The 23,727-nt window shown below is 35.7% G+C and overlaps 1 protein-coding gene across 4 annotated transcripts in view; it reads left to right on the top strand.

Moving 5' to 3' along the window:
• LOC120543246 (matrin-3-like) overlaps positions 1-23,727 on the top strand; it is a 95,047-nt gene that overhangs the window by 19,312 nt on the left and 52,008 nt on the right. For 2 of the 4 annotated variants that reach the window (XM_039776219.1, XM_039776215.1), the window contains exons 2-4: positions 2,543-2,670; positions 4,477-4,599; positions 12,832-13,755. In XM_039776219.1, the coding sequence (XP_039632153.1) occupies positions 13,000-13,755 (756 nt within the window). In that variant the 5' untranslated portion in view covers positions 2,543-2,670; positions 4,477-4,599; positions 12,832-12,999. Of the gene's footprint in view, positions 1-2,542; positions 2,671-4,292; positions 4,600-12,831; positions 13,756-23,727 lie in introns of those variants that run through there. The other 2 variants (XM_039776216.1, XM_039776217.1) reach the window with 2 other exon arrangements.

The following is a 23,727-nucleotide window of genomic DNA, read 5'->3' as shown; positions in this document are numbered from 1 at the left end:
AAGGATGTCTTTGAAAAATATTTTCTGCCTGAGATGTTGTATCTTGGGACAAGCCTTTTAATCAGTTGCTTCATATCCTTGGCCGAACAATATGTAACCACATCAGTAATTTTCATCCATCGTTTGCCCTTTCTTTCATAGGGAGTGCAACTAGCTAATGCTACAGCGATACTTGGTTGAGTCATTTGTTTTCTTTTTGGCCACACATCACCAGCTGCTAGTATCTCCTTGTGAGCCTTATTAGTCTGGTTGTACTGGATGGTGTGGTGTTTGGCTCTAGTGGTGATACAAGTTTGTTGGTTTTCTTGCATACTTTGCAAAGTATTGCAACAGTATTGGACAATTCACATCAGCCACAGGTAAGTCGGCAAAACAATGAGCATGCATGTATTTAATATATCATCAATATCAGAAACATGTATAAAAATTGCAACTGTGCACAGTCGCACATGCTTTTCCAACTAATGTGGCAAAAGACAAGCAGTCCTTTGAAGGATATCAAGAAACCTCAAAGTGCCATGTAAAGAGCAGAGAATCTAGCCATTTTAGCGCTTGACACAGATGCTACAATATTGTGCTTTCTTGGAGGGCTGACCTCTTGTAGCCAAACCATTTCCATACTATTGAAGTAGCTCCCTTTTTATGTACTAAATAATCATTGGAGACTCACATTCTTTTCGTGCTCTCAGACTTTTTTACGCTTATCATTTTTGTGCGTGCTAGAAAACGTAATTGGTCATTATATCATTGATATTGGGATATAACACTTTTTTTTTTATCACGTAAAAGTTTATACTGGTGTTACCGTGGATGATATGATATGGCACAGTTCTAGCTAATAGTCACTTTTTATATATAACCTCTGAGGTTAAGCACTATTTAACTAGCATTTGCTTTATAATGAAACTTCCAGGCCTAAGTAGATATCTTGCCATTTGTTAGGTGAAAAATAATTTTACATGCTTCCTCCGCTGCACTCGTATCCCAATCCAGGTTTTTCGTTGTGCGTTGGATGTGTGAACGCGCTATCAGCACATACTCCCAACTCTCTCGGTGTAAGTGCTTTGTCTTAACATGTATTTCAGAATGAAACCTCAGAGGCTAGGCAGCTTAACATTATGATTTTTACATTGAATTCAAACTCTAACTGTAAACCGAATACTTGGCAGTTATGAGTATTCAAACTCTACAGTCACCAAGAACACCATTGATAACACACTACGTCGTAATGAATTAAAATCTTGTAGCACCGGCAGGATCCCCCTGCTCAAGAAGGCACATGTTACAGGCCCATCTTAATTTTGCTAGTGGTCCCAACTGCCTTTAAATCATCAACACCTTTCTATTGGTCATCCTTACCCCGTGAGGCAAGATCTTGCATGGAGCTCCAGACTGGGGCAATTTGATGATCAAATTTATATTTTTTCCATTTCTGAATAATCGCACCAACAGTTGTCACCTTCTCACCAGGCTTCTTGCTGATGATCCTGTAGCCCATCCCAGCCTTGTGTACATCTACAATTTTGTCCGGAATGTCCTTTGACAGCTCTTTTGTTTTGCCCATAGTGGTGGAGAGGTTGGAATGGAAGAAATTGATTCTGTGGACAGGTGTGCTTTATACACATAAAAAGTTGAGATCAGGAGTATCTGTAATTGATTGATTTGATTGATTGAGCCAATCTGTGGGAGCCAGATTTCTGGCTGTGTTGTAGGGGATCCAATACTTATTTCACTCAATAACACGGAAATCAATTTATTATAACTTATGTATTGTGTTTTTTTTCTGTTTTTTTGGTTGGTATTCTGTCTCTCTCCATTAAAATTAAACTACTGTAAAAATTAGAGACTGTTCATTTCTTTGTTAGTGAGTAAACTTACAAATTCATCAGGGGATCAAATAATTATTTCCCCCACTGTTTATTTGGTCTTGGATGCAAGCACCTTCTGATTTCGCAGCACTGCCATTATTTCCAGCTTTGCAAAGCATACAATGTACAGTTTTTGTTGAGACTCTGTCCTACAGGTGCTGATTCATGTACTGAGCTAATATTTAAGTTGTAATTTTGGCTTTGAGCAGCTTCTGTGAAATGTCAAATTTTTCTTGTAGTTAAGTTTTGATTTTTTTTTTTCTGAGGCTTGTCCATTTATGGAATATGCTATCATGATTTTTAGCCTGTTCCTTTTTACACATAAATAGTTTTGAAATTTTTGTGACTAGTGCACCTGGAAATTGTGCACCATCTCTTTGGCTTCTTTGAACTCTGTTAGTTGAATCATTTTGCTTTGAAAATCTCACATATGAAAATGCTAATTATCAGATCTCTTTTTAAACCACCAAATTTAACTGCCAGTCATTACCTAATATGGCTTTCTTTTGCCGGCCTATTTTAAATTGTGATTTAGTTTCTTCAAAGTTACTTGTTTTTTTATGTTGCATTTCTGTTACTTTTTCCATTCCTCTATATCCCAGAGCAGATATAGATTTCTTTTTAAGTTGCATGAAATATGGTGTAATAATAATATGTTTTCTTGTTTCCTTTAGGTAGTTATTGGCTCTCTACCTTTTCACATTTGCACCGAGTCCTGAGTCCAAACGGAGGGCTCATTTCTTCTATCTGTCCTTGCCAGTCATTTGAGTATTCACACTTTTCGGGACCTGGGGAGACCAGGGTAAGCCACTTGATTAGTTTGTCTCAATTGTGAAGTTCTGAAGTCCATTCTAAGTGGAGTAGCAGACCTTTGGTTTTTGAATTAATGCATAAGGCACTACTTTTGGTCAAGTTACAACAAACTGAAGAATGTTTATTGTTGTCTATTTTAAAATTGCTGTTTAACTACAGTAATTACTGTAACTACAAAAAACTCTCTTCATCTGCGTCTTTGGTGCAGTCCATTAACTTGTCTTTGACAAAATATTTTCACTGTCTAATAACAAGAGAGTTGATTTTTAGTGTCTTTCTCTGTAAGGTGTTTACTCATTTTTCTTATGGCAGTAAGAAATTAATCTTGTGAGAAGAAAATACCACCATCTGTACTCTAACCACTTGCTTTATTGTAGCGGTATTTCAAACAGTCTTTGTGGAATGAGTGCAATTGTAATTTCAAGTCTAGCAAAGGAATTAAGAATTGTTTTCATAATTCAGAGTAAATTGACAGGTTTCTTAAATAGGTTGTATAGTATACATAATGTAAAATAGGACATGTCTCTCACCTTCAACTGCGTCCCACTTCTGCCCTTTTTATATTTTGATTTTTCATATTGAAATGAACAGCTACTTCAGTTGCTCTCTGCTTATAGTATGGTAATGCATTATGTAGAAGTAAGTTAAAAAGAAATTGCAGTAAATGACATATGAAGGGAAAAAAAAGTAGTGTACATGAGAATCTCTTAGCTAATTCGGAATGGAGAAAAAGCAGGTTCAGTGTAAGCATTTCCTCTGATGTGGTCAATGAAATTAATGAATCTGATTAATCTGGACTAAAAGAAATGGAAGAGGAGAAAAATCAGATTAGTTTTCAAAGTGTCTGTCTTAAGCTTCCTTGAAGCTTATTGTAATGTTCAATCTATGCACCAAAAGGGAAAGTAAGTTAAATTATTATTGCTTACCTGTGTGATGTGTTTCTGTTGAGCACCAATCACTTTTTTAGGGTCACCTTTTGAAATTAATTATTGGACCAAGCCCATTTTCTAACTTCTTATCACGTTTCTTTGGAGAATAGTAATTTATTATGCTGTTAGGAAACAAATGTTAACAATGTATGACGTCTATTTAAAAAAATAAATAAATAAATATATATCATGGTTTTTTTTTTTTAGTTTTTTTTTTAAACAACCTCACCAGATCGCAAAGCTGGGTCCTGCTGTTCATTTGGAGAATACCACAGAAATTCTTTTTTAGCTGCTGTTATGTATGAATGAACAAATAAAATAGCCACTTGCCAAGAGAATTTTGCTGGTCGAAATTGCTCAGTTTAAGGTGTACATTAAAAAATTAGGACATTGACCTTGCATTGCAGCTGTAGTTTGGTGCCCCTTGAAATGTGCCTCTGTTCTTAATGTGGATTTTGTGTCAAACTGTGAAAATCTCATTAATGCCATGCTGACTTTGCAGTCAATAATTTAAATCTGCTGGTGCTGTCATGTAAGTAACTTATTTATTATATCTTTGTTAAACACTGACAATTAGTGCTTTACAGTATTTTGCACAAATAAATAGCATTACACAAACAAAACTTTGGAATGTTTTAAAAAAAAAAAAAATTAAAAAAGAAAATTATGCATAAAAATAAAAACAATTATAATAGAGGTATTAAAAAGCAACAGGAAAATTAATTATTACCACACTATTCTTCATATCCACTGTGTGAGTACGGTATGCAACTGTACACTGTAAAGTTAGGTTACTTTAGATTTATTACTTGTGGTGAAAAAATTTGTTCCAAGGTTAACTGCCTCTTTCTTGTTACTGGGTTTAGAGGATACGTTGCATTTGCCACTTGAACTGTTTTACTATTGAAAGTGACACCCAAAGGGAACTAGACATCCCTGGAAACGTAAAGAACATTTCACACTGAAAAGGCCTCAAAAAAACTTCTAAGGTAGGTTAACTGTAGATGGTTACCAGTAATAATTAGCAATACAGTATGTTGTGTGGTTTTTTTTTAGTTGATGCACATTTATATCTTTTTTTTTTTTTTTTCCTTTTTTCTGATGTTGCTTAGATATGACTGTACTGTACTGCAATTTTGTTTTTATTTAACCATTGACTCTTGTGCACCATGTGCTGTTGTATATGTACAACAATTGTCGGCTGCCAGATCAAAAGTCACCTTTTAAATATATTTTGACTTATATTTGTAACTGGTCTTATTCAAAGGCATAAACTTTGATTACCATGCACTCATTTTGGCATCATGGCATTGTAGACATTCTGTGTAGTACTTTGGGTAATTGCAGATCTGTTTTTACTCTCTATTTCTTGATAAAACTTTCTTGAGGTTAGCTGGTTATATTTGTTAGTAAAATTTACAGCAACACATCTTTTCAATATAGTTTGGGACAGTTTTTTGTATACCCCTTCTGATTTTTAAATGCTTCTTCATGACCCTAATTTTGTATGTGATTTTGTTTAAATTCATAAATTCTATGCTAATACATTTGTTTTTTGCATCAGCAATGCATATTTAGCTACCTCAAGATGTGACGTAATTACTCTCTGTGTTGTCTGGCTGCTGTTTTGGTCTGTAATGCCTAAAAAATTAGATTTAAGTATTCATTCCACGTTTATTGCATTTTTGCTGCTTCTGTAAAGAAAGAAAAAAAAAAACATCCGATTTAGCTTAATCCCATTTGTTATTCCTTGATGGAATAACAACAAGAGCAGCAAGTAAGTTGCTCTGCCCACCCTGTATACTTGGCAGCAGCTGCATTTTTTAAACATATTTATATTTTTAACAAACTGCACCCAATGTCGCTTGTGATTTGTGTTTAATTTATTTTTATTGTTTGTTTACTGGTAAACACCAAGACTCATTTTGTAGAAGTTTTAAGTTGCTGTGAATCAAAAGTGCTAAATATAAATTCTAATGAGGACTAAATACATAAAGATCATTTCAATGCCAAATGAAGTACATTCAGTTACTTGTTTTTGTGAGACCTGAACAGACTTGCAGTGCCTCATTTTACACTTAGAAGAGACATACACAGTAACCTCATATTGTTTTACGGAGAATGAACAAAAAGCTACATTTACCATGTTTAAGTAGTCATCGGTGGATGTGTCTGGTCTTCATGTGTGCAGGTACTACATTGTGTGTCCGGTTTTATATTCTCTTTGACTCTGTTAGTTTGTATGCACAGATAATCCCATTTTTGTGAAAGTTCGTCGTTTCAGGCTCCACTTTTTTGAAGGCTGTAGTATTCAATTCCCAACATTGCATGTGTAAAAAATGCTTAATGCATTGCAGACTCACCCATGGGGAAAAAAATATATAAAATAAAAATATTAATAGTAATCTAGTGAAGTGTAGTGCCAATGTACACAGCTCATAAAGATTTAAGCACATTTTCGTTGTTGATTTTTATGGCTCAGTGTCCTAGCAAGGACTTCCTTACCCAGCTGTCACTACTAGACTGAAGACAAAGACAGCTGTTCAGACCCTCTCTATAGGATGACTGCCAAAATACTGCTATGTTTTTTCTTTTTTTCTTTATTTTTCCTTCTTGCTTACATTGGCTAGCCGCTGCAGCAACCATAATAAAGTATAATAATAGTCATACAAACATATATATAACCACACGCTCTCATGCACGAGTCACTGTCTTGCACCCGAGAGAAGATGCTGAGTCCAAAGGCCTCAAGAATACCAACTTTATTTCAATCAAAATGGGAGCAGTCAGGGTATTTATTCAAATGGAAGCAGTCATTTCAATATACATAGCAAACGAGCAGTGATAGGGCCAATTAGAATGCTCCGTGCATTGACTATCAGGCGACAGATGTGTTATGCCGGGATGCTGTGAACTTGCAGTTGCCTTGGTGGTAGACAAGCAATCCTCAACAGACGCGTCTCATATATTTTATATATAAATGTCTATGTGTGGAAGTGTGTGTGTCTGTCTGGCCCAGAAGTAAGAAATGGAGTCAGGGTAAGGGCTCCACCACTGAGGAAACAGAAAATTTGCTTAGCCGCTAAAAACGCAAGCGGTGTCAGCACATCAGCAAAACGAAACCTCAGAAGAAAAAGTTGCTTAGCCGCTAACTTCGGCAAAACAATATCCCTTTTACTTTTCCTTCCGCATCTAATGCACAAGCAATGTGAGCACGTTGGCAAAACAAATCCTCCTAGAAGATAGATTCCCTGAGTAGTTCCTTTCAATTAAATTTCAGTTTTTTTTCTAACAATTTCAATAATTTGTAGGACCCTAGACGTTTTACAGCATGGGCTTACACAGCTAGTTATAAGTAATATAACCTAAAGTTTTTGAAGATTTTTTATTTTAACAAATCAAACCATTTTTGGCAACTTTAACTGTCCTATCATGAACATGGCCATTTACAACAGTGACACTTTATTTGACGTTTGTTGGTAGAATTGATTTGAACATTTGGTGGATTAAAATAAACTTGTTTAGTTCGTTGATTGTATTGACCAGGTAAGAACTGAAATGCTTAACTGTTGTGTAAGAAGCACAATAGGAGGGTTTGGTTGTAGATGCAGTACCATCCGTCTAAATGTATGCTAAGATAATTAGGAACATAATGGTCTACACTCAGTGTTACAATTGAAAGATTGCTTATGGTATGGTTATGGAGGCATTTTTCCTCTTTGAATCAAGTGTCACATGCGTAATTCACAACATGCTTGTTAGTGAAACACATTTTGAAATGATGGCACAACATAAGTGGGTTGAAGACCACAGTGACACATGCATCCTGCTGGTAAATCTGCCCATAATGGCTGAACACTTGATTGTTTGATCTATACTAATAAAAGGCAAAGCCCTCACTCACTGACTCATCACTAATTCTCCAACTTCCCGTGTAGGTAGAAGGCTGAAATTTGGCAGGCTCATTCCTTACAGCTTACTTACAAAAGTTAGGCAGGTTTCATTTTGAAATTCTACGCGTAATGGTCATAACTGGAACCTACTTTCGACCATATATATGGCCATAGCCTGCAGCTCTGTCACCGTGTGAGGTGGAGTTGCATCCCGCATCATCATGCCTCCCACGAAATTGAGTGCCTGCCTATTTAAGGTAAATATTCGCGGGTGAAGGACTGTGCTTATGCAAATGAATAGAAAGCAAATGTTACGTTATTTTTAAAATGTTTCCTTTTCTTTTTCATAACTTCTTTAACACACTTCTCTGCTGCGAAGCACGGGTATTTTGCTAGTTCTTTATAAGCAAGACTAAAAACGAAAGCTTTAACAACAGTCATTTTGCAGTGGTAATGCACCAGCAGGAATTGTAATTTGATTCAAGTTTGGCAGGGTAACAAAAATAATTTTAATATCTGTATCATCAATTATACATGCAGCTAAAGTTATGAAGCAAGAAAGTGCAATTGTAGAACTGGTTTTTAAGTCTCAACAACCAGGAAACAGTAAAGAAAACTTAATCTTCCATTAAAGCTCAACTGCAGTTGTAAGATCTAACAACTTTTAAACATGTCTTCTTCTAAGCTGCTCCCTTTGAGTGAGTTGGGAATGGCACTTTCAAGATGGATCTGAAAGACTTGAGTTCCCCAGGTGAGGGAAAACCTGTTTTAGAGAAACAAGCACTTGTATCTTATGGTAAAAAGTGTTTACAAGACTTGAGTGTTAAAACAGGTGACATTCACTTTATCCTGTATCCTTCTGACTTTGCTTTTAAAAAAAAAAAAATTCTTTGTAAATGGACCATCCAGCGGAAGCATGGCTTTTTCCATCCTTCACAGATTTAAGTATGTTGTATCTACATAAGAACTATGCGCTAGACTGTTTTTAGGACTGTTTTTAGTCCTGTTCTCCCAGAAATCCTTGTATTTATGTGCCATCTATGAGTTTGTAGCATTGACTTGTTCAGTGCTTTCATGTGAGTTTTAGGTCAGATTATTGGAAGAAATGCAAGCATGCTGTTAATTTTTTTTCAGGCATGCATATAAAGCAAATAAAGATGAACTGTATTATTTCTGTGAAATTTATGGACAAACTAGATTTATTAAAGGTGTATTCATTGCTTCAAATGCAATTTGATTACAAAATTTAAGATTCTGACTGACAGTTTTATATTTTTTAACAGTTGACTTGGGTGAAAGCTCAGTGTTGCCTCAGCTCTGAGAATTTGGGTAGCAAATTCATATGTCCAACTCAAAGCTCCAACTTTGTAGCACTCCATCTTTGTGGATCTGATTGTTCCTGTCTGCTGCAGAGTAATTTAAAATCTGTTAATAGACAGTATATCATTACAAAATGAAGGCTCTTAGCATTGACATTCGCTTTTGACATCAACATAAGTTTTGTTTAATTACAGTGCTAATTTGACTTCAGATGGCAAGTTCCATTTTTGTTTATTTGTTTTAAATTGAAAGCTGCTTCACTTGCAGTAATACCCAGTTCTAGAGAAACACATATGCATCACTGATAAATTGCAGTGTCCATTTTAAGGTGATGTGTACATTTTATAACTGCTAGGAGTTAAATATGAAAAAAATGCCTTGTTAATCTTTGTTGTGCATTATTTATATGCGGATACCAAATCTGCTGTATTTCAGAGCCATCCCAGCAAGATATTGTGAAAGCTGCGCAAACCCTTTTAGCAACTACACAATCATATAAATAAATATTTTCACATTCACTTTCTACAGAATTGGTTTATTTTTCTCATTGTTTAATATTAGCAGGGAGCACATCTTGCTTCTCTCTAAAGCACAATGTTGTTTGGCTGGGAAGTAATAAACAAAGCTTGGATACTTCAGCTTTTTCTGTCTGTAGCTAAAAGCAGTAAAACCCCAGTCTCATTATCTGACTTCCCTGTTTACTGCGTGATACTGATCTGTTTTCACTGCCCTTTGCAATCTGTCTGATCTATTTTCTCAATATGCTTTGAATATTTGACATTTAGTGGGTGGGGGCATCATAAATACAACTGCAATCTGATTGGGTTTTCAATATGTAAACTAGGCCTTTTATAATTTATTGTTTTTAGGTTTTTACTCAAAGTAAATTTTTATTGCAGTTTCAATTGCTGCTACTTTTTTTTTTAAATTGATTTTATTGTAATCATCCCATACAAATAGATCAATTTTTACAAAAAATAGGATTGAAAACAAATCAGCCCTCACCACTGAGAGAGAGAGCATGGCCAACGGAGTAAAACTTAAAGCTTGTAAAAATACATAAATTGATGAGTTTAATAGGTGGATAAAGATAAATGGAGAAGAAAAAGAAATGGGAAGAAAATTACTTCCTCATCGCTTTAAGAGCTTATTCTAAAATATTATTGATTCGGTCCTTCCAGGTTTTGAAACAGTTCTGCACAGATCCTGTAAGTGAGAATTAGATTTTTTCCAATTTCAGACAGTATAAAACATCAGTTAGCCACTTACTTAAAAGAGGAGAGTTTGGATTCTTCCAGTTTAGCAAAATAAGTCTGTGTGCCAACAGTGTAGTGAAGGCAATCCGATTATTTGTCCTTTTCCACTTTATAATGTTTTTAAGTTTTTACTCAAAGTAGTAACATTTTTACTGCAGTTTTAATTGCAACTTCTAGGGAATTTTTCATCTTGCATACCTCAATGTCAGTTCTTGTATGAGCATGCATAGATCTTATAAACAAAACTTTTAGGTTGAATCTCTTATGATACTAGTCCTGATGTACACCTCTGATGTTAATCTTCATTTGCTAGCTTCATTATTTTTCACATACTGTGTGACTTGAGAGTGTGTGTTGTGGTTCACATTTCTATAAGTTAATAATTACCAAGTATTCAGAACTGTAACATCTGGAGGCAGGAGTATAGGAGGCTTCTTTCAAGGCTTCACAGCTCTGCATAATGTAGTACACATAGACATTTCAATTATGAGATATAATTCTGCTTTACTGCTTTAAAAAAAATAATATAAATGATATAAAGAAAATGTAGAAAAATAAACATGATGCAAGGACAGACATTAAATGGAGAGAAAACAAAACCAGCTAAATAAATGCATTAACTGTACTGTACACTATGTACTGCCTCATTATGTGCAATACATCTTAAAAAATTTAAAAGTCCCACTCATTCATATGCCAGTATTACATGTTGTAGGCAGTGATTAAGCCACAGATATCTTAATGTAGATACCTCTATTTCTATAGGGAATACATTTACAAGGTCTTTAAAACTATTGGACTTAAAATGTAAATCTAATAACATTTCATTGTTTAGGTTAATATTTTCATTGCCTTTGTAAGTGTCCAGTCAATTAAATCCCATTAACTGCATGCTTTTGTCTCACCACCATTTTGTCTTGCATGCTTTTGACGGGGCACCTTTTGTAATAAAATAGTTTAGTCAATAGTAGTACTAGATTGGCTGAGCATTATTATGGTATTAATTAGTTATGGAATTCTTGATGTTACTTCAAAAGGGTTAATAATTTATCACAGTAAATTTAATTTTGTTATTTTTATTATCCATTTATATTTGAATGTTGATGTTATTATTGAAGGTGTGTGTGTACTAGGTATTTTTTTTTTCTTCACCATAGTACTTAACTGGCATTAACACTCCATTTACAGTTAATACAGTATACTAATCGGTTGTATAGAATGAGTACAATGTGTTTTTCAGTCGCTAAATGACTAATGCTTCAGTTGCAGTGCAAAAGTTTTTTATTTGCCTTAGGAAAAAAATATTTGTTACTACTATGATGTATGCCTACTTACTATTGGAAACCTCTTATCCTTCAGCCTTGCAGCCTGAATGTTATTTTACATTATGAAGTCTGTTCATCTAAGATATTGTTGGTGCTTTTGAAACCATGATTTCAAAATATAGGAAAATAAACTCACTGCACTGTTCCCTTCCTAATCAGCCCTAGCAGTCTGCTAGCAAACATTCAGAAAAAATCTGAATAGACCATTTTTAAAATGGCAGGAATACACTTTTTAAAGTTTATAATGCTTATGCGTCATTTCCTTGCTTACAGACCTAGTTTTTGTATATTGGCACTAGTGTTTTCAAAAAATCTATTTATTGGTGCATATCAGTTCTGAAAATTAGAAGTGATGCAAATGCTTCCTATAGTACTGATTCTATCAGATACATGTTATTATCCGCTTGTCCTTTTACTGCCTGCACATACATGCACACCCACACCACACTCGCCACACAGAGCAGCAACCCTCTCAATTCTAATCCCAATTAAATAATTGTAAGCATTATCTGCAAATAGAGATTCTTCCATCATTTTGTATCACTATTGTTGATTCTTTGGTTATTACACAAAAAAATAAGTTTCACTCTTAATAGGAATTAATAATCTGTTTAATTCTGTTGTAAAAATCTAGAATTTTTGAGGATCCACAAGGATTCCAAAGGAAACACTGTCTGAACTGTAGACATAATGTAAGCAACTTCTGCTCACAATAAAATCGCATGAAAAGTCTGTGCACTTTGAAGCAAACTGATACTCTGCCATGTTCAGTGCGGCAATGTTTTCAAGAATTATATTATTATTAGTGTGTTGTCCTGCATTCAACTTTTTGTATAATTACACCAATTACACAAATGGTAAATGAAAAGGACCTTAATGCATATCAATTCCAGTTGAAAAGAAATTGTCTTCCTTTGCTATAACATATACTGCCTATAGCATACCAATTTTTTAACAGTGCATATCTGCCACCTTAAAGATTTCCACTTGCCAAATGTTTTGTTCTACAGAATAAGAAATCTGGTAAAACTATGCTTTTATTGAATATAGGTTTTTTTTTTCCTTTTGAGAGGTGATAAAAGTCTGTGTACAAAAACTGATATTGAAGGGTGTGACAAATTAGTAATTGTTTGGGTATATATAAAACTATATTTGAAATTAAGCTTATCCTGTATATTGGCAGGTAAACTATTAAAAAGGTACAAGGTAAATAGTTTTATGACTTGGGAAATAATCTTTGGCAAAGCAAATGCACTTCTTTGGCAAGGTAATTTTTCACTTTTTTTTTTTCTTCCCCCCTCACCATCATTCTCATAACTTGTTGGAAACACTGAATCACAACCCACTAATTAAATTTGAACTTTTTTTGGAGACTACTGTATGGATGCTGAAGACGCATTTAATTCTATTCGATTGTGTTTTTGCAGGCCAGGTTGATATCGGCTCAGAAGAGGAACTCTGCAATTTATATTTGGTTGTTTTGTGTGATATTCTTTTTATTTTTTTGCTCTTCATCTGGTGATCCTGTTATTGACTTTTGGATTGCATATATTTACTGTTTTAATTGTAAACAGTAGTTAATTTGTTTCAAAAGGATGTCATACTGGAATAAATCTGTTGACCGGGCGCAAAGAGAGATTTATGATGGGTTTAACGCACGTTCTAACACTTTCAGTTCACGTCCATCAATATCTCCTCCTAGCAGACCTAGACCACAAAGATTTGATCATCAGTCAGCACCTGGTTTTAATAGGCGAGATGCCCAGACTTCGTATTCCGAAGATTCAAGTCCACATACGTCAGATTATACTTCTTTTACTGGCTTACCTCGTGCAAATGAGTCTCGATTTGCAATGGAGTCTCATGATCATTCTGTCCAAGATAGAACCGTGGCCAATGCCATGGATATTTTAAATAGCTTTGGTCTCTCTGCTGAAGATTTAAATGCTTTAGCTCGTGTTCCAGAGGATATGCTTAATGTGGACTCTCTTCCGGAGCTCATCATGGAGCTCAGGTCACATCGAACTGAAGCAGAGCATGCATCTCCAAGCCCAAGAAATGACCGTCCATACAGGGTATCACAAGATACATGGGAGGAAACTAATCGCAACAGGACTCATGACCCTAACTCTACCACATCTAGTTACGGTCGTGTAATTGATTATAAGTATGGAAGGGGAAAAGAAGAGTACCCCAGATCTAGAGTAAGACATGACTTTGAACCAACAATGGAAGAAGACAGTAATCATTATTATCCAAAGTATTCCCGTGATTATTACAGTCCAGAATGTGAATGGACAGACCCTGGTTCTGATCGTGAAAGATCCTACATGGAACAACCTTCATACCAGGTAGGCATTTTGTTTTTATTTGTTGTTATTTAGGTAATATTTATTGTAAACAACATTCAACAGTATACTTGTGATCCTTTGTGCCAATCCAGGTAAGTGCCCATTGTATTCTATGATAGAAAAGCTGTGATATTTCTGGACTAACATCTGAGTAAGTAAAAAAGTCTTGTGTGGCTTTTAGTAATTCTCAAGGTTCTTGATTAATTTTTTTAAAATTATTAAGTTCAAACATTCAATTAGAAGTTTTTTGTTAAAATACTACAGTTTTGCAGTTTTTATTATTTAAATAAATGCAATCAGTTTTTTTTTCCTATTAGCAGTTAGACACCCCTAGTCATGTAAGTACTTTAAAGCATCTGGACTTCTCTGTTTGGGTATTTGTTTTCTGTTTTGTGACAAAAAAATCTGGCTTTTTTTTCACACATTTCATTAACCTTCTTGTCTGTTCAGAGTAAAGAATCAATACTATGTATCCAGTCCAGTAATTTTAGTGTTTAAAAAAAAAAAAAAAAAGTGTTCAACTTACTGCAAATGTATGGACTTCATTAGTTTAACAGAATAGATCTGATAGCTTAATATTTATAGCCTGTAAAGTTTTTAAATTTTGTTTGCCAATTAGTGAGTTAATATGGGTGATTAATAAAAAATGTTATGTTCTTGCCATTACTTTTAATTGGCACAATGCAGAAATCATGATACAAATTCACACTACTTGATAGCTGGCTTCTGTAGGCTATATAAAGAGACTTGAGAAAGTACATTGTTGAGGATGATTCCAAACAATACTCTTGGCTCACAAAAACGTACATTCTTTTGTAATTTTGCCCATGGTTCCAAATAATCAATGATTTTGTATTTTAAACACACATTGAATAACTCAGTTTTTGATTATATCTGAAATGTAATGACCTTGTATAATCATTGGAAGTATTAAATTTTTCTGACCCATTTGTTTTTGGAACACTTACATCGTGTTTCAACATTAGACATGATGTGTTTATGTGAGGTATTATTGTCAAATCATTAAGCAGATTGAAGTTTGTGGAGCTGCCTTTCCCTTAAATATTTTTTGTTTGAATATCTTAGCATTTGCATTGTTTAGCTAATATATTACTCGGTGAAAGCATTACGTTTTGAGTGTAGTGTTTTTTTCTTTTTAAATTCATTTCTTATCCTTTTGGGAGTAAGTATTTCAGCAATGTGAGTAATAAAGTACTTTTAGAAGAGCACAATACAAAAAAAACACTGCAAGCCCTAAAACAAACAAACTAGGAAAATCTTGTAGATGTGAAGATGGTTTAAGAACTATACTTCATGTAGTGCAAGGCTATGTTTTATACCAAAGATTAAAAACAATAAGAATTCTCCAGTGGGCATATAACAGAATAAATAAACGAAGAAAAAGCAACTTTATAACACAAGATAATCGGGCCTTCCACCAAAGTACAGACTGCAGTCTATCTAAATTTTTGCATTTACAAGGACTGAGTCAGGAACAATTTTCATAATGTGACCCATTAGTCTTAATACTCAATCGCCTTTGCAGTCTTTCCAAATACACCGTGATGCATCCTGGCTGGATGTTTGAGGCAGGAATGGATGTTGGTAACGATCGGTCATAGGTGGGGCACAGCAGTTGATTATTTAAGTATACTACTGATTATTTCATCGATTAATTGTGTAATCAGATAAAAAAATACTTTTGTTTTTTAAAGAGCAATAATAAATATACAAAAAGAAAATAAGACATCTTAAAATTAACAGCTAATTGATATCCTTTTAGAAAAACTAACATTTTTATTGCTTAAATATAAAAACTAAACCCATTTAGTGCATTTAACTGCCATATTGCATTCTGGGTTTTAATGACAACATTCTGTGAACCACAAAACCAAATAAATACAAAAATAATATCAGTTACAAAGTACTTCCAAAAAAAAAAAGTATACATACAGTCTAAATCAATAGTAGTAATAATAACACGTAAAAATTGCTTTTGAGTTGTGCAACTTAACTTTCAGAACTACAAGTTTTAACCTAACTACCGCTGAGGAGGGACATAAGCGTTTACTGTCTTCTTGGAGGGCTAAAAAAAAAAAAGAGCGAGTTCAAGCAGGACCATATCCCCTGGATGAGATAGATATGTAGTGTGTCGTGTGTGCATAAGCCTTTAAAGGAGCATGTGGTGATTGCAATAAAGAAAAGTGAGCAGATACAAATGAATGCAGTCTCCCATGCAATATTTGTGAGAAGAATAAACAGTACAGTAGAAATACGTGCTGCCCATTTATACATTTAAAAAGCACACACTCAGACCAACAGAAAGATGTTTGTAAAACATCAAAAAGATGCAAATCTGAAGCACAGTGATTTAGCTACAATCAATGGCAAGTACAGTATAGGACATTGTAGGAACGTTTTCAGAGGCATGATATGTTATCCACATAACTGCTACTAGCAGGTTTATGTAGACAGGAGGTCACTGAAGACTTTTAGTTGAGTTTAACATTTTACCGTTTACCACTCGTTAGTACTTATGAAACATAAAGCCCATTGTTTGCATAATGAAGGAATAGTGTAAAGCATCACTGTCGGGGCATTCTGTCACAGGTTTTGTCAGTTTTGTTTTTTATGCTAATTAAAATGAACAGTGCAGTATATCCAATATAAATAAGAAAGGGCGTCATGGTAGTGCAGTGGGTAGCGCTGCTGCCTCGCAGTTAGGGGACTCAGGTTTGCTTTCTGGGTCCTCCCTGTGTGGAGTTTACATGTTCTCCCTGTGTCAGCGTGGGTTTCCTCCGGGTGCTCCGGTTTCCTCCCACAGTCCAAAGACATGCAGGTGAGGTGCATTGGCGATTCTAAATTGTCCCTAGTATGTGCTTGGTGTGTTCGTGTTTGTTTCCTGCCTTCCGCCCTGTGTTGGCTGGGATTGGCTCCAGCAGACCCCCGTGACCCTGTAGTTAGGATATAGGAGGTTGGATAATGGATGGATGGATAAATAAGAAAGTTAAATAGTCACTATGCAAAATGCATAATAGCTATGCCTGATTTGAAGATGGAAACTTTCACATAAAGTAGTTTTTCTTACCGAAAAACAAGTCTCCACATACATTTTAATAATATTATTTTGCAAGTTTAGTGCATTTACATGTATTTTAATTGCATTAGTAACGGCATCTAGTGTAATAAAATATAATTTTTCTACTTCATTTTGTATTGTTAAACTTGTATTTTGCTTCTGTCTCTTCTCACAGTCCAAAGACATGCATGTTAGGTGGATTGACAATGATAAATAGGCCCCCATGTGTGTTTACCCTGACATGGGCTCTCGCCCTGTCCAGGGATTGTTCCTGCCTTGCATCCGCTAAGGCAAAACAGGATTGATCGTAAAAATGTCAGTTACTTTTTTCTAAGTAACAATTTGAAACTTAACTAAATGCAAAGCTAATACGATAAAATATTTCTCGATTAAACAAGGCCAGAATGACACATAGTGCCACATTTGCATTTTCTATTTTTTCTGAAGAGGGGGGCTGAACGCACCCCAAGGAGACATGGCCGCTCCTCTGAAACCCCTCTTAAACGGTGATACAATGGGAAACAAATGCATTTTTTTTTTTGTTGTTTTTTTTTTAATATATAACTTCTCTTTGCTCGATCAGTTGCTGGCTTGCTGCTGTGCTGCGTGATCTGCACTTTGCTTGCATACCCTCACCCCACCAGCAGCGCGCTACATGTCATTGTGAAGATGGGGGCTGAGCACACCCCAAGGAGTGCAGCTGCTCCTCTGAAACCCCTCTTAAATGTTGATACAATGTGAAACAATTTTTTTTTTTTTAAATATATATAATCTTTGCTAGATCAGCTATTGGCTTGCAGCTGATGCAATGCCGTGTGATCTGAACTTCGCTCGCTTACCCTTCCCCCAACCAACCCCACCCATTAGCGCTATGCGCCGTTTTGAAGAGGGTGCTGAGCTCAAGTAAGGGAAACAAGTAAGTTTTTTTTTTTTTAACCTCCTCTTTGCTCAATCAGCTGCTGGTTTGTGTGATCTTCATTTTGTGCGGCGCTTCAGACGTTTAAAAGACTGTACAGCACATTAATATTCAATCTTTTTTTGCTGTTCTGTTATTTCACCGAGTATTATTTTCAGTTTGTTTGCACTAATGCGATCTTTACTCTCATTTTTTGAAACTTTTCTTTGAATTTTCCTACTTCCATTATCTAACCTGTTCTGCATGTGTGTCACAGGACTTGCTTTCAAAGGTTGTAAGTATGACGTGACTTGTCCATCTCACGGGAAGAGAAAGTGTCTCTCTTCAAAAGATCGCTCTTTAAAAGATCATATCTCGTTGCAGGAAAAAACTCTCGTATTGTTGCAAGATTTTTTTTTATAATCGAGAGATGTTATTGTTCTAATTGGACTGGCTTAAGTACTTTGGTTAAGTGATTGCCTGTTTTTACATGTATTAAACCAATAACCAAATAACTTGGATTACATTTCTTGCTGTGATTCCAGACTACTGCTTTTATGTCTGAATTGAACTGGCTGCTCTAGGTCCAACTTTACAGTTCTTAGATCCCTGTCTGATAGTCACTGAAAAAACATAGTGCTGCTATTTATGGGCCTTGCTCTGTCTATAATGTGTATATATAGATTGTACATAGCTGAATCTTATCTAAACTGTTTGCCATTAAATTTATGATGAATTACCTGAGGTCAGTATTAAAGGGAATACTATCATGGTTTAAAATTCTGCCAAACTGCCGTTATAATCTGTTGCCCCTTATAACATTTGCCTAAATTTAGAATCAGATATTGCATTGCCAGAGTTATATGGGAAAGTTCTTACATTTCCCAATTTAGGTCTGCCAGGCAGGCCATCCAACTTAAAAATAAGAATTTGAGTAGCAATATGTTGCATGTTAGCACATGCAAGTAATAATTTTACTGTTCTTCGTGCATGTGACAATGATCGTATATAACTTGCATATCGCTTATAAGTTAAATGTAGAAAATGACTTGCGGATAGTAAACTGTTCAGGCCATAAAGCTGCAGCCACGAGTGGTGCCAGGACTGAAGTTGAATACCACTGTCCTAATTAATGTAAAAGAAAAGAAAAATGGCAAAAATGTTGTCTGAGTCTATAAACTGCAAACCTGTGGACAGATGGCAGTCACACTTGATGCCTTGTGCGTCAGAATGATGCTAATAGTATAATCTTATTACACACTGTGGCACCTACTTGAGAAAGGGAACTTTGGGAAACATTTGGATACAGTACAAAGTATTTTATTGAAAAGGATTACCTTGGGTCAAAATAAAAAGACAAAGTTAGAAAAGGTTACAGTTTGGTGTGCCAAGTGGACAATGTATGGCTGAAACTGGTGGTAGCTGAGAAATGTCTCATTGTTTTAGATGGTTATAATGTAAAAATTTATGAAATGAAAAAAAAGCTTTTTTGAATTATGCTTAAAGGTTCCTTTTTGTTCCAAAGTAAGATGTGAAGATATAAGCTTAGTTTTGGTTTAAATATTATTTATTTTCTGTCATACGTTGAACATGACAGATGTACTGTAGAGCATTATGCCACTGTATTTCAAATAAATAGGTATATATAATAACTTAAAATCTTAATTCTGACCAGTGAAAAGCTTCAAGTGTTATAGGAGAAAACAAATAAAATGCACGACTAAATTCTTTGGTCAATTCCAAATTAATAAAATAGGTTAGGTCAGGTTGGGGAGCATGCAGTGTATAGCACTTTGTGTCACCCACCACACAACAAAGGAACTCGGAATCCAGGTTGGCACCCTCCAAAACAAACAAATGATCCAGTCTGAACCCCGAATGACCATCAATCTGCCACAGCCAGGTGTTACGTGGGTGTTCCCTTGGCCTGATGAAGCCACTTGGGCCCTCGGCAATGAAGACACTGCGAGTTGGATCACCTTCAGGGAAACTCGCCACATGGCTGTAGTGCCGTAACTGACACTTCTTTACCATGCAGGTAATGTGCCTCACAATGTCAAACCAGGCATGCCCAAGGATTCTCTGAAGAGACACAGTACTGAAGGAGTCCAGTCTTTGTCTCAGATCACTAGATACGAGTCCATGTCTCATAACCACATAGGAAAACTAAAAGCATCAGAACAGAGAAGGCTTGGACTGTCGTCCTTTTGCAAAGATAGAAAGAGTACCACACACTCCTTTACAGCAACCTCATTACCCAACCACCTCCACCCCACGCTCTCCCAATACATCCACTGACTTCATAGGAAGAGTCACCAGAGACATGAATGCTGCTGCCGAGGTAAGTAAACTTCTCAGCATGGTCCACACTTACGCCGCAGACAAACATACTGCTGATGGCTGTGTCCAAGAGGTCATTAAAAGCCTGGATCTTGGTTTTTATCCAGTATAAATAGGTAAAATAGGTAATACAAAATAAAAAAAAAACTTTTAATTCTGACCCATCAAAAGTTTTCAATAACTTTTTGTTGCTCAACTTCAAATAAATAAAATATTCTAAAATCTTAAAAGCTTTCAAGTTTTACAGCAGAACACAAAGTAAATTCTTTGGTCAGTTCCAAATAAATAAAGTAGGTATTAATGCAAAATAACATTTCAAAAAACTACCTCTATACTGTATCCTTTCCTTTATATAGATTCAAAACTGTTTTAAATGGTTGGGCAACAAACCCTCAAATAAATAAGCAAAAAACATTCTGTATATATCCTCGGTACAAATTCAAGCAGCTTTCAAATGTAAACGAAGGAGAACATAAACAAAATTGACATATTCACTCAACTGTGGTCATCTTCTCAGAGACAAAAAAAAGAAAATATTATATTTGTACATAATTCTAATCACCAATTTACACCGATAGGTGAGTGAAGTAAATGCCCAAAGCAATGCAGCTGTATTTAGTTATTTATTGATGTGGCCCTCACTATAGTCGTCCCACTTTTCTGCTGTGATACACAGTTGTTTGTCTTCATTCAGTCCCCATTATGCAAGTACTTCTGTCAGTCCTGTGTGTCCAGTATGCCTGTATGGTCTTCAGGTAAGTAGGCAGTTTGAAGACATGTCTTTCAAATTCCAGTCTTAGTCAAAAAAGTGGGCAGTGAGGCTCATATATGGTTCAGATGTGTGACTTGACCATAAATCTGATGTGGTAGTGAAGTATAACACACTTTGTCTCTCTACTCTCAGTGTATAGCTGGGGAACTGTCTTCTGAGAGAAATGTTTACGGCCAGGGAGTTGTTAATGAGGGTCAATTTCTTTAATCACCTGCTTAAATCTGACATTTTCGACCATACTTACTGGCGTCATGTGTTTTGCAATAAAGTAGGCTATTGCATTTATAACAGTACTTGATCTCTTTGTTTTTTTTTTTTGTTGTAAGGCTTGGTGCTGAGGAAAGTGGACACCATGGTCTGTTATTGTTGTACAGGTATTACACTGGTTGTTTTAGGGGGACCACCAGCACTTGCTTGGTCTGGGACTTGTTGGACTTTAAATAGCCAAAATATCTCCACACTACTGAATTCCTCTGACCTTTCTTGTTAATTATGTCTTCGTTTTTTGAACCTTCGGCTGTGTCCATTAGGGTGTCTTCTTCAGTATCACTAATTGAGTTTACGTCAACGTTTTCTGTTGTCATTATTTCTTTTATCTCAATCCCACTCCTGCTGTACTGGTTTGCACTGCTGCACGTGTACAGCTGTCAGCTGCTACTCCTACAGTAAGTGCTGTGTACGTCAACTGAACCAGATGTGACCGTAACTCTATTCCAGCTGCACGATTAGTTCGGTGTAGCACTACTCATATTGGCTTTTCGTGTTGTCTGTCAAAACATGGATGAAATTAGCTCTGTCGACGTATTGACCATATGTTATATTTCTATCAAGGAAAAGTAATTTCATGATAACTATCATTTTATCGCTGAGCCCTATTTGTACCTTGATACGCTTATCTGTATGCCATACTGTCCTTGACTGCTTCATGGCTTCTGTTTCAGAATAAATTAAGCTTTCCAGTCATGGACCATAATACACAATATAACATGGAAAAAAAGGAAAAATTCAAAAACATTGCTAAGTAAAATGCACCCCTTTTCTTGTACCTAAAAGCACATCTGATTTGTGTCCATGCTAAAGGCAAATCAAGAACCAGTTAAAAAAGGACGAATGTGTGTAATCTATACTAATAAAAGGCAAAACCCTCACTGACTGACTGACTCACTCACTGACTCATCACTAATTCTCCAACTTCCCTTGTAGGTAGAAGGCTGAAATTTGGTAGGCTCATTCCTTACAGCTTACTTACAAAAGTTGGGCAGGTTTTATTTTGAAATTCTACGCGTAGTGATCATAACTGGAACCTATTTTTCTGCATATACTGTAATGGAGTTCAGCTGGATGGCCGTGGAGGACGGAGTATCGTGTGACATCATCACGCCTCCCACGTAATCACATGAACTGACTGTGAGCGCAGGACGTAGAAAACAAGGAAGAACTCCAAAAAGCGCTGAAGAAAACATGCATTATACAATTGAGAAGGCAGTGAAGCAATAAGAATCGAGCGAGTGAAGCATATTCATGAGTGCAGCTACTGCGGAAACAAAGCACGGTGTAAACCGTAAGTTTAAATTAAGTTTATAGACACGCTCCCACTGCCGTTTCTCATGTGCAGTGAGGCATACAAGCATATTCATGACTGCACCTACTTCGAAAACAAAGCACGGTGTAAACTTAAAGTTTAAATTAAGTTCATAAACAGGCTGCCGCTTGCGTTTTGTCATGCCCATGACTAATGCGGGATACAAGTGTAATGAGAGGACGCATCTCAATGCATGATACTGCAGAAACAAAGCACGGCGTGAACCGTAACTTTACATTAAGTTTATAGGCACACTTCCGCTGCCATTTGTCATGCCAACCACGAATGACGGTATTCACGAGATACAAGTTTACTGAGAAGACACGAGGTATAAACGAGACTTTGGATCACTTTGAAACGGAGTTAAAATTGCTGTAGCAATAAACTGAACGAAACGTTACTGTTTAACTTTTAATAACTTATAGAGTACATTTTATTTTTTTCTCTTGTACTCAGTGAGTGAGGCCAATGGGTGATCAGTTTTATATATTTATATAAATGACCTCCAAAGAGCGCAGAGACTTTTGATCACATGAATGTGTCTGCAAAAAGTGGCGTCTCCTGACCTGCAAAAATACTATTAAAGTCAAGCAGCCTGCGTTGCACTTATACTCTTAACACTGTAGAGGACACAAAACTAATTTTCTTTAATTGCTGGTGATGCCGGTAAGGCACATTACCAGAGTCAGAAATTTGGACGTTCACATAGAAAATGTGATTTCTATACCACAACCGTCGTGTTGCGCCTTTCAAAAGGGATCTACTACCAAGAGATGATCCATATACATTTTAGCTGCTGTTGGTACTACTTACCTGTTGTATTATACCGTCTTTTAAAATGTAGTTTACCCGAAACCACTCCAGTAGTGCTCAGTGTATCTTTACTTCTTAAAACGTTAATGTTTTACTGCTTAATAACTTAGACTACATTTTTTTTTTCCCACTTGCTCTCAGTCACCACAGCTGTACACACACATATAGACACATATATATAATTTGTGTGTGTGTGTATATATGTGTGTATGAAGCGTGGGTATTTTGCTATATATAATATATATATATGCCAGCAACACTCATAACAATGACAAAACAATTACATTGTCAATCATGTTACATTATTATTGGAATGTTTCCTTTTCTTTCTCATTACTTCTTTAACACACTACTTCTCCGCTGCGAAGCGCGGGTATTTTGCTAATTTACTTATAAAGAAAAGGCTTTATGGAGTAATATAAATATTAATAGACTTTCATTCTAAATAAAAGCCATTACTGATGTGCTTCACCACTGAAATTTCAATTTAG

Source organism: Polypterus senegalus, chromosome 13 (assembly GCF_016835505.1).
Source record: "Polypterus senegalus isolate Bchr_013 chromosome 13, ASM1683550v1, whole genome shotgun sequence".
NCBI classification, from domain to species: Eukaryota; Metazoa; Chordata; class Cladistia; order Polypteriformes; family Polypteridae; genus Polypterus; species Polypterus senegalus.
Note: the sequence above shows the minus strand (reverse complement) of the source record. Positions and strands in the feature narration are given on the sequence as shown.